General features: G+C 39.2%; 1 protein-coding gene across 2 annotated transcripts in view; it reads right to left on the reverse strand.

Moving 5' to 3' along the window:
* Nucleotides 1-12,725, reverse strand: part of cacna2d2a (calcium channel, voltage-dependent, alpha 2/delta subunit 2a) — a 139,767-nt gene that overhangs the window by 97,975 nt on the left and 29,067 nt on the right. For both annotated transcript variants that reach the window (XM_035662164.1, XM_035662163.1), the window contains exon 3: nucleotides 4,079-4,195. In XM_035662164.1, the coding sequence (XP_035518057.1) occupies nucleotides 4,079-4,195 (117 nt within the window). The remainder of the gene's footprint in view (nucleotides 1-4,078; nucleotides 4,196-12,725) is intronic.

Consider the following 12,725-nt stretch of genomic DNA (forward strand, 5'->3'; position numbering starts at 1 on the left):
TATCCCACCCACTGACAGTTGCCATGATAACCAGATAATAAGTGTTATTCACCTTACCTGTCAGTGGTCATAATGTTATGGCTGTATATCGGTGTATATCCCAGTGTGTATCATTGCATTATTTCATACTGTGGCTGGAAGTGATACCTACTTATATTTATAAGGATTATTGATAGTGGTGGTTATTAAATACCAGTTTGCAAATGTTTCACAGCTATTATAGGACTAAGGGGTAGAAATAGTAGTGTAAGACATAAGAATTTCAAAACTAGTTTCCTAAAGAAATATGTAATTTGTGGAAAATATTCATGTATTATAGATGTTTCATTGTAAACATTACTCTCTATTTATGTTTGTGTATAAATAAATATATTATATAATAATATATAAATATACATAAATATATATAGACACGTATATATCCTTGCTTACTGACAAATTTCACATTCTTGCACATTCTGTTAAACTACCTAAAAGACCATCTAGATTATATTAGCAATCAATTGGAATAAACTGACTGAAAATGTAGTATGAGCACTCTTAAGTGTCTGTTTTCCCTGCAATCAGCAACAAATAACATACTTTTTTCAAGAAACTTCTTGGAACTCTGTGTATGACTTGATGAAGATTAACATTTAATTTCCTTCTTAAATGTTTCTTTAGGAAAAGATGTGTATGATGGAACTTGCATAGAACAGCAAACATCCACACAAAGAAAACTTAAAGTAAATTACTAACCTAATCGCTGCAAAGTCAGATAATCTAGCCTCAAATAAAAAAAGATGAGTTCAGGTGTCAGCTCACAGGGCCACTGAAATAAGCTAAGATTTTAAACATCAGAGGAAGCTTTCCTGAATCATATTTCAACCTGCCTTAAAAAAACAAAAGGGACATATAAAGTGTCCAGCGGCAGCATGCAAGCTTGTCAGACTACCGGGGTTTATGTTACATTTTAATTTTGGCACCGACCGTAGAATCAGATCATTGTTTGTGAAGACGACTGAAGCCAGAGGCAAGAAAAGGAGAGCAGACAGGGACATGGGAGTGGAGGAGATTAAGGCAAGGGAAGGAAAATAATAAGTTAGTTTATTCCGTTTAATTTTTTAGGGTGAAGGGACATGAGTTCATGAGTTGATGGTGGCTGTATGAAACATATATAGGTATACACCGCTGTATTAGTTGTGCCAAATGTAGATATTTTAGCTGAACTGCAGGATACAAAAATAGTCTTGTTCATAGCAGTTATAACCCCAGCTGTAGTATGAGCCCAGGCAGGTACAAACAAAAACGCTCACCTACTGGATTTGTTTTTTCCCACCCCTTTCTGAAATATATAAGCATAGCATTTAAATGATTAAAATGTGTTGCTAATTTAGGAATTAAGGCTAAAGCAACTAAATCCAGAGCACTGAGAATTGCTTCCCTCCCCACTTTATATCAGTAACTGAGAATTTAGAGTCAATGTGTATTTTCTCATTAGTAATATAAACATGAATTACAACAAATCACCCCAAGCAGTATTTAAATAGGTTGCAGAAGAATTTCTTCTTGCATGCCTATGCGCGCGCGCACACACACACACTCGGACACACATACATTTCCTCTTTTTTAAATGTGTGGCAGGGAATATTTGGGACTAAATAACCATTACAGGGGGTAGAAACAGGCTGGAATATAAAACGCTGTCAATACTGTGCTGAGCCGAGTTTGAGACCTTCTTATCTACAGACTGTATTAAGACATGGCTTTCACTTTTCTCCCTGTATGAATAATAAGTCCACATGAATTTATTTTGCCTACAGTCTTGAATTTTTAGTTTTAGTGGAAAACACTAACCTGGCTAAATGAAACATGTTAACTTTTGGTTAAGGTTTGTATTCTATAATGACATAATGACTTCTTATTTCTTTCCTCTGCTTGTTCCCTTTTCCAATTGTATCATATGTCTTTTTCGCTCCTGTCTGCTTTCTTCTTTTGATTTTTTCCCCCCAAACTCTTCCCTCTTCCTCTCCATCCCTCCATCTACCCCCTTCCCCTTCTGCTCCCTCTCTCCTTCCCTCCCGCTTGCTGCTCATTTTTAAATCTATGAATTTCTGAACATCATTTTCTTGATTTTTCCACGCCCCAGGGAGACATTCTCATTCCAGCCCTTCTCTTTTTTCACCTCATTTCTTCCCTCCTGAGTGAATCTCCCAGACAGGATGTGAGGTGACAGCGTGGCCCGTGGAGGTTAGGCTGGGGTGGGTGGAGGAGTAGGGCTTTGTATGTCTGTTGAGGCAGGTGGAGGGAGGGTGAAGGTGGGGGCCACTCTCTTCCAAAAAACGAGGGTGGATGGGTCAGTCCCATTCCAAATCCAATCCTACACATGACCACGGGAGACGTACAGTTACGCCTTCTTTCCTTTTAGGATCCAAGCTGTAGAATTAAGCATGCCTTTGGGAGACTTCTGCTCCTTGGCATGAATGTGTCTCATCCCACAAGACCCCATGCTCTTCGAAGATATATACTCCTGGCCCCTCTGTAAGGCTTAAACTGTGTTGAAAAACGTAAATGCTGTCGCTTTGAGCGACCATATCTGGGCAGAAACAGAGTGAAGGAAAGTGGACACTCCCTCAATCCACTTGTACGTACTCAACACACACTGAAGTGCTGGGTGAAATACTGAATGAACTGGTATCCTGGTTTTAAATTAAACATGAATGCATAGCTTTTCTAATTTGTATATTAAAGGAAAAATAAAAATCAAATATCTAAACGCAGGGTGAAGTTTTAATGTCTTAAAAAGCACTTTACAGCCTCAACATTTTTACTATATGTGTGTAGCACATTATGATTGCAGTGATTAAAAGGAATCAGTGTCTGTGTGTAGATGTGTATGTAGTTGTATGTGTATATGTGGGTGGAGATAATGAGAATCACCAAACTGATTAAAAAGGGGTGCCTCGCTGCCATTGTGGTGAAAAGAACAAATTTAGCTTTAAATAGCAATAAATAGAAATTCTAATCAGGTAATTTGGGAATTATATGCTCTCACCATGTCCTGTCATTTTAAGTGTGAAGATGATTTGAACTAAACTTACTCGTGCTCTGTTACACAGACTACTAAACAGGGGACAACAGTTTGATTTTGAATCCACATTTTCAGGATTAGCACAAATGCTCCTTTACTTTATCTGTGGCTTTTAAAAATTAAAAATTGATTGTGTATACTTTTCTCATTTCCCTCCATGTCACTCTTCTTCCCTGCCTTTGTATCCCTTCTCTCTTCTTCTTTTAGGGGTTAGAGGTTCCCCACTGTGAGAGCAAAACAAATTTCTAACTAATCACAGGACTGTCTGAGCAGAACAGTGGTAATAATTATATCCCAAAATGCAGGACATTGAAATGATAACCTCTAAAATAACCCTTCTTCTCATGCACCACCCAAACTATCTTTCAGAATATACGCCTTCAACATTAAACAGAAAAAACACTCAAAACTACTTCTGAAAAAAAATTATGAAGATGATTATCTTTATTTTTGTCAATGAAAAAATATAATCAGCATAAAATTATATTTCAGCTATAAAAAGGAACACTGCTTTCTGCAAGAGTTCAAATGGAAGGAATGAAGTTGATCTCCTTCAGTCAACCAATTGTGTGTCCACATGTAAAGGAAGATACTAAGAGGAGAGAGACAGGAGGAGTGCAAAATAAACACTATGAGATGATGGCCAATTCAGAGTGTACAGAAAATCAACAGACAAGAGTGAGTTCAATTATACTGTTGACAAAAATCTTTCCTGCCAGCTGTTTGGCATTGGTTTGATTACTTATGGTCTCACACAAAACAGACAAATCCAGATAACATTGGCTTATTGGACAATAAGCAGAAGATTCTTCTGATATATCTTGCAATTTTTTTTTTGAGAAGCTGAAGAAAATAAAGAGCACCCAATCAGAGCTCAGAGAATTTAATGACAGAGTTTAGTTTCTCGTATTTAAATGTCAACGATTATGTTTTATGTACCTTGTAATAAAGCACAATGACATGCATTTGTATGAACCGCAACTCGACTTTCCAGGAAATGTCTCTTACCTCCAGGGCTTTCCTCTTACTGTTGAGCAGCTTAGAGATGTCCCGCGCCACTCTCTCCACCAAGTCCTTGGGGTTGTTTTTCTTGATTTCAAACTGGCTCTTCTTTTCATTATAAATCTGCAGATGGAGAACATAGGGAATCAAAGATCAAGTAACCCGAGCCATTAGCTTAATTAAGAAGATCACAGAGGAGCTGCTTATTCTCAAGGTAGCACACAAGATTGTAAACATTTACTGTAGAGCAGGCAGTATGCAGCCTTCCATTATACCCATAAGCCTCAGCACTGTAGCAGAATTAAACACAGAACAGAGCCCTAATGGAGAACCACTTAGCTAGCCAGCTGCAGTCTGGCAGTCGGGATCAAATTAAATAAACGCAAACTCCAGCAGATCCCCACTGCTGGGTGAACACCTTGTCTCCACAATGTTAGATCCTTTGGAAACAAGCATCCTTATTTATATCTTGGTGACACCAATTTTCTGACTGAATCCAATGGGTTATTGAAGGCCACCCAAAAACCAGAGATGCTGAAGGAATTACCAAGCCCTCTCACTGGGGCCTTACCAGACTAAATTCAGGTAAGAGCCATTAAACAGACAGATTTTGGAAACCACAAAAAACAAGTAAGAGAGATGAGTTTTGGGTCGTTTCGAAAGGAGGGTCATCCAGAGATAGAACGACAGATGCTTGGACCGCTGACAGAGGAAGGTACTTGGGAGATTAGTCCGCTCCCCCTGGAAGAATTGTGAAGGCTGACTCAGCAGCTCAGGCTCTCTATAGGATCTGTAGTCTACAACAGAGCACCACCCGAGGGATTACCACTTATGCTGCTGCCCTAAGACACTGCAAGACCCACTTTCACACCATAAAACCATTTTGTACGAGTTCTTCTGAAGAAAACCCTGGAAAAGCCTGTTGTTGAATATTTTAAAGCAATTAGTGTCTTTTAAAATCTTAAATGCGGGGCTGAGGGACTATAAACTCACTTCCTTCTGTTAATCATTTACTTACACACACTTTATATAGAACCCTCCATACATGATAATATAATACAATGTACTCCACAGTGTACATTGACAATCACACATGCTGAGCTTTAGTGCAAGTGTCAGTAGCAATAATAATAATAAATAAATAATACATTTATTTATAATGGCCCTTTTCATCAAGAAAGATATCCAAGTGCTTACAGGTTAGGAACAAAAAAGCTGTTTTTTTTTTAAAAAAATAGAAAAGAGAAAAGAATTAAAAAAATTAAATTAAAAAGGAACCAAAAGGCTTTGCTAGAAAAGAAATGTCTTAAGATCCTTTTTTAACACGTCAGTGGATTGGCAGGGTGCCTCAAGGTGGTCAGGCGGGATTCCACAGACGTCCTCGGGGGGCAGCACAAAAGGGCCCTACTTCTCCAATGGTCCTAGCAAGGGAGTTTGAAGAACACGACTCATTAAGGAAAAATAAAAAAATACTTATCTCTCTTCTGCAAACCATACCAGCACTGAAGCTTGGTGGGCTGTGAATTAGGGAGTTTCTTTCTAGTATAAGGCTTATACGTTTGACTTAAGGTGTAGGTGATCATTGTGAGAATAGGACAGGTTTATTTTACTCCGTGAAGATGTTCAATCAAAAATAATTTTTCTATTTCTATAATTGTAAATGTATTTTCATGGTTTAATTTTAAAAAGGTGAGGAGAAATAAAATGACAAGATAGGGCGCTTAATAGGCTATAGGTGTAACAGGTACTAGTCTATATCTAGTTAATAATATAGTAATATATTAATAATATTATTTAATTACAGTCATTTTCATTTGCAGCTCAAAAACATTAGTGTGCAGTACCTTTATTTAAAAACTGCCAGCGGTTGAAATGGCTGTTTCAAACACCGATCAGCCTAACATTATGGACCACTGGACAGGTGAAAAAGTGAATAACACTGATTATCTGGTTATCATGGCACCTGTCAGTGGGTGGGATATATTAGGCAGCAAGTGAACATTTTGTCCTCAAAGTTGATGTGTTAGAAGCAGGAAAAATGGGCAACGTGATGATTTGAGCTTTGAAAAGGGCCAAATTGTGATGGCTAGATAACTGGGTCAGAGCATCTCCAAAACTTGTGGGGTGTTCCCGGTCTGCAGCGGTCGGTACCTATCAAAAGTGGTCGGAAGGAAGAAAAAGAGGTGAACTGGAGACAGGGTCATAGTGGGCCAAGGCTCATTGATGTGGGGAGTGAAGGCTGGCCCGTGTCCGATCCAACAGACGAGCTACTGTAGCTCAAACAGCTGAAACAGTTAATGTTGGTTCTGATAGAAAGGTTTCAGAACACACAGTGCATCGGTGCCAAGGTGGTCATAATGTTATGGCTGATCGGTGTGTTTTATTCTTTATTAGCAGCAGTGTGTTAATGAAGGCATGTTGGTTTTTAATACATCTGACAATCAAATATTCTGACCTTTAGAACATTTCTCAGGTGGCCAAGTGGTTTTGTTACATCCCTTATGTGTGGTTCAAACCTTTTGAGCATAAAATCTTTTTATCTTCTTTAATGATATCACCAAAGCTCTTTTCAGGCCTGAGTAATATGCCAACTATACAGTAGATTAATGTCTAGTCCAACATTATCTGGCATGTAAGACTGCGTCACCGGCACAGCAATGAAAACTAATGTCATGCTTACGGATGATGCTTACTGAGCCTTAAAGCACGACACACAGAAAATGACTCTTTGTAATGAGAAACTGCCCAGAGAACTGATACAATCACAATTTGTGAGCAAGGCTGTAACATGTCTCCAGGGGAAAAAAAGTATATTGGTCAACCATATCGAATACAGAGAGCGTCTTCTTTTTATTTTACTGTCAACAATTTAAAAAACTTTACAATTTCATGTTATAAATGCATATAACATGTCATTCTGGACTATGGTGTTTTTGTTTAAATGTTGAGAAGCAGTGGTTTATTTTGTCTGTCCCATACTCCATGATGCGACTACTTTTCATTTCATTTAATTTTAGCTTATTTCAGTCACAGAGACCTCCGCAACAAATGAGGACAGAGTTTTCAGTGAATAAAGCAAACCTGGCTATCTGCATCCATTGTTGTTTTTATTGGTCTAGTGTAAACATAATTACAACAAAAGCCAAAATCTATCTGTGAAACAATGCTTTCTTATGTGTGTTTAACAACCAGTAAAAATGGGGACGCACTATACTTATTTTTGATTGTGTCCTTCAGTCACTTAATGAGACACATTTTCACAACAAAGTACCAGCAGACTGACATCAGAATCTGGGATGTCACTCAGACACATACATTATCCTACGAGACTTAAGACCTGTCTGGTCAATAGGGCCAAAAGAGAAAATAGATATTGAAGCTCACAGTAATTACTGTTTGATTACCTGCACATGTGTGTACATTATTATGCACAGAAAAAAGAAACCGATGGAAGGGAAAACACACCCGAGAAGAGGCAGAGCGTGGTCTATACATTTCGCAAAACTGGAGGTGAGAATTGCTATTTTCTGCCAGTCTCCTGCAGTACCGCTGCTATTTGTGAGCTGGTCCGTTGGCTCTGTTCATAAGCAAGTCATTGTTTGTGTTTATCATGTAATTTCAGGTCATGAATCAATTAAACTAGGCTATTGTGGCTTTGGCTTTCAGTGACTATCAAGGCTGTTTGAGATTCAATTGATGATTCCCACACAGAACACCACACATGACAATAAGATCAAACATGATTGAAATCAGCACATCGCCTGATTCTGAATCTCATGATTGAATGTTTACAGACTTAACATGCTCATATTTCTTTTAAAATTGCCAAAGTAAGGATCTCTCAGCCGGTTATGAAATATTGTGTCTGCAGGATTGATGTGTTGATGTGCAGCAATTAGGAAAGGAAAACACTGGCGTCCATACGATCCGTCTCTGTTGAGCTGAAAGCTGGGCAGACAGCCAGAGGCAGTTTCCTTCCCTTGGCCCGCTGAGCAGGCAAACCTGGCCCCAGAAGCTCGGACCATGCCAGCCAAGCACTCTGACGAGATTGCCTGGTGTCTTATTTTGGCTGCCCTCTGAGGGATCAGGGAGCCTGTTTAGTTTGAAACAACACTTTAAACTACTACTTCTCAAAGTGAAATGTGAAGGTGAAATTTGCATACTCATGAAACAAAAAAAAATCTTTTTAAATATGTTTTGATGAGTGAAACAGGTGGTTCAATTCTTTTTGCTTTTTTTTTCATCTTGTGCTTCAACTAGTCATCCTGAAAAAGTCATTAGTCTGCAATTCAACAGTCCATGCAAGCACACACACGTACACACTCACACACAAAAGGAATTAGTCATTACCCTTCAATTCTGATGAGGCAGTCCTCAGACCTGAGACCAATAACCACGTGAGCATACACACATGAACATACCCACACGTTTGCACACACACCATTTCAGAGGGCTTTTTGTCAAGGTGGAAGAAGCCATTAATGGAATCTTATTAAACCATAAAACAAGAGCGAACTTTTCTCCGCTCCATTGACAGACTACAAACCCCTGACTCTTTTAAGCAATGCATTTTTCAAGTCGATTTAAAAACCATGTCAAATTTGTTTTTAAATCAATATTCATTCCCTTAATGTGTGGTAGTGCTCTCTGAGTCTGCCTCTCCGTGGAAGATTCATGACAGTCTCTGGGACATTACAGGCTGAGCCTTCTCTACTCTGAGCTTAGAAACATAACACAAAAGACAAAGACAGAGATCAATAAGACTCATATTGCTTGTGGGGATTCCAAAATATATTTTTTATTTGTTATAATATGCAGTAAGATCCACCTTTTGTTTTTGCAAACCCTTTTCAGAAAAAAAAGGAGAGAAGGGAGTATTTTTCAGGGAAACAAACTTTCTAATGCAACTTCTATTACTTGTCCTGCACGCTCTCTATATTTAGGGATTTAAAATGATTCAAATGTACTGCATAATTGTGCAGTCTCTGCTACAACAATCATCAAACAGCCTCATTGGAAAATGCGCTCCTTAATTACCTCCTCAAAGCAAAAGAACCAGCAAACCACTGAGAAATTAAGTCAACCACTGTCTTTGTGTCCAAAATGTAAGAAAATTAGCTGCTGCAACACACGCACACGAGGAGAGCAACTATTAAACTGAATCATACAATATCTATAGTAGGTCCAGGCAGAAACTACAGATTAGAATCTCCATTGACATGTATGGATTCTGTTACAGATAACCTTGTCTTCTGCTGTTTGTCAGAGGACGGAAAATAGAAACCACACTGGGCAGTATTAATAATTCAATATTACCATTTATCACCATATAACTTTGTGCATAGTGCGATACTGTGGTACATGGTGTCTGAATGAATAACACATTCAAAATCTGTCACAGTTTAAGATTTTGTTGTGCTAAAATTACACAAAAAGAACATCACTAACATTTTGGTTTTAAATTGTTTTACAAAATATTGTTACATACTGATATCAAGATTTCAAGCTCTGATAGTTACTGTGATGATAATAATTTTGTTGCCCACCACTAACTTGACATAAGTCTAACAGATGATAGATCAGTCTCATATACCTGAGTTGGCATGCTAAATGTAAGTGGGCATGACACAAGTGTACTATATCCACCTACGCAGTTTGTCCCCTCTCCGGTGACCTATGTCTGTTGTATATCACGCATTGTCCCATAAACAGCACTGGACAGCTTCTCTGTCGTTTTGTGTGTGAAACACTGTTTGCTAGAGGAAAGTCTGTCTTTTCATCACTCTACATGGACTCATAAAAACACAAAGAGAGACAAATAAAGATAGATAGTACTGTAGGGTGCTTCTCTCTCTGGCAGGTTGGTCATTACAAGCTACTGTAACAGGCAGATGGGGTCCCAGTCCATTGTGAGAGAAGACTGAGCAGTGCTGTCAACCAGACAGAGCTCTTGCCCAGATCAAAGCAGCCGGCCAATGAGCATAAGGCTGGAGTAGCACCGGGTGCAGACCGACAGCACATGGTAATGCTGGCCACGATAGGCCTGAGGAGCTTTAAATCCCCTTTAGCTGGAGGTTGGAGATGAGTGACCATCATCGCTGAAGGGCCATAAGCACATCAGCCTGCCTGAAATTATATTTGAGGGCTTTAGAGCTTGACTCACTCACAGGTAATGGGGCAGCTACAGGAGAAAAACCAAGCACTGTGACAGGCAACTTTACTGATAATCATATACAGTGTTTGAGTTGAGGTAGACCACTTGTAGGTACTTGTCAAAAATAAACAGTAGGAACAACAGAGTTCTGTGAAGAAGAAAAAAAACACAAAAAAACCTTGCTACTATTATATATATTAACTACAACTCAGCAGTTCATTGTGTTGATTTAATAAGGTTTAATTTAGCCCACCAGATGTTTATAGCGATTAAAAAAAAAAGCTCTTTAAATATGAAGCATTTTAATTATTTTTCATAATCTGAGTATAGTGGGCAGAGTGATACTTTGTATTTGGCCCCTGATCCATCATTACGTTTCTGTTTTGGTCCTCCAAGGCTCAGTGTGCATCCCCATAACATAAGCACACAAGCTATTCCAAAAGGGAACAAAGACCAGCTAAATTATTAATTTATTGACTTGAAAGTATGTTGATGATTGATGTTTTTTAAAAGATTATGGTCACAGTTAAGTCCTTGCACTTTATACAGACATGTCATCTCTGAGTAGCATTTTACAGCTAAAAAATATAACGTACAAAAAACTAAATATATAAAAAAATTAAAAGGGATGTGAGTGTTTTGTGTTGGGCATCCTTTTTGTAAAGAGGAATGATAATTCATGGATTGGAAAGGCTTTGGAGCAAATTAGCAGTGTTAATCAGTTATGCTGTTGGCTCGAGGCTGTGACGCCTGGACAGCTTTCTGTGTAGGCCTGTCATTCTCACAGGAAAAGAGGAGAGGTGGCTCTGCAGAGTGCCACTGACGGCCAATTGAACCTTCTGCTGCTCACGCTCACACAGGATACAACAAAAGTAACTATGCCAATCGCTACCAATATGCTTTCTCTGGCAATCAGGACTGTCAAGTACACTCTCACACACACACACTCTCAGCGAGACATGCAAATGTACACGTGCGCAAACTCACATTGACGCCCTCTGTACAGCTCATACATGTCACACATACTCACATTCTCATCATTAGCCATGATGACTGGTTCCAGAGTGCCAAGCTCTGAGTGTCACTGTAAACACACAGATGGGAAGACAGAGGGTGGCGAGACTCCAGAAAATTACTGTTAAAAAGTCGTATGCAGATTCAGCTGGCTCCCAATGCTCATCTTAGAAGTCCACTGTTTTGCAAGTCAGTCCCCATACTCCTTGACTTCAGTGGTATTGTAAAAAAAAAAAACTTGTTAATGCTGCATAAAATTTCAAAACCAAAGTGTGTTATCGCACAAACTTTGGGATTTTTAAAAATGTTCCTCCTGTCATCAACACAGCAGAGGAAAGTCGAAACAGTAAATATGATAACAAATTAAAAAGATTTCTGCCTGCCTCTGCCACTTTGTATAAAGACTTATTTGTTGACTTTTTCGCTATGTTCACTGGTAGCACTGATATTCTTTGGTAGTGTTGATGTTATTGTCCCTTCGCCTGTGTCTAAAAGACAGGACTGCTTATCTCTCTGTGAAGTCAGCCACAATAGGCCGTGTCTGGCTGCTGCAACGCGGAGGTTGACAGAGACAGATGCCACATCATTAAGGAATATTAGTGGGCTCCGCCGAGCAGACCCAGCTTCCACAGGCCCCAGGAAGAGTTCAATAAGAGAGAACACATAGGGAGCAGCAGCCCCTCAGAGGAGCTCGATAAGACAGAACACACCAGAACCCTCTCATAGTTCAATAGGACTGGAAGCCTCCAGAGGAGTCCAGTCCAACGCAGAAAAAGCAGAAACATTGACTGTTACTGTGAAGCTAGTATCTCAGGGAGGTTTTCTGTCCCAATGAGACAAAGGACAAAAAGAGACAGATGAGTGTGTCAGCAATGGACAACATACAGCTAATCTGCCACCTGCTTTGATGGCATATACTCCTGACAGTCTACCAGGGCTTGGCACTGCGTCACACCAGGGGAAGAAAATGCAGTCCACCAAGCGATATCTATGTGATGTGTGACAATATATCAGCCAAAAACAGGATTTTTTAAGCCTGATGTGCAGTTTGCTTTTACAAGATTTCCTACAAATCACTGGATTTTAATTCAGCATACAACGTTTGTTCAACCATAGCTCAGCAATCATAACTAAGCACAGCAAGTCTATCAAGCTTCTCCACATGCCAAAGCATGGTGCTCCGCTCAGAGCAATACTCTTAATTTAAAGGGTTTGGAGGTTGGTTTCTTTTTTTTTGGGGTCTTTTGAAAACCAAAAAAACACTGTAAAAAGTGTGAGGAATGGATTAAACTCTTCATGTGCGCTCTAACATCAGCTGCAATCATTAGCATGTCCAGCTAACTAGCATACTAACTACAGTAATAGCCTGGCATTACTTTCATTAGTTCCATTAGTAGGTGAGTTATGGTTCCTGTTCACAACTAGCACATTCACTGTGTAGTATTTCTTTACTGTTTGATAACACAGCTGCAGCTCTGTCTGTCT

This window comes from Morone saxatilis, unplaced genomic scaffold (genome assembly GCF_004916995.1).
Source record: "Morone saxatilis isolate NCDOM2014 unplaced genomic scaffold, NCSU_SB_2.0 Contig18, whole genome shotgun sequence".
Lineage (NCBI taxonomy): Eukaryota > Metazoa > Chordata > Actinopteri > Moronidae > Morone > Morone saxatilis.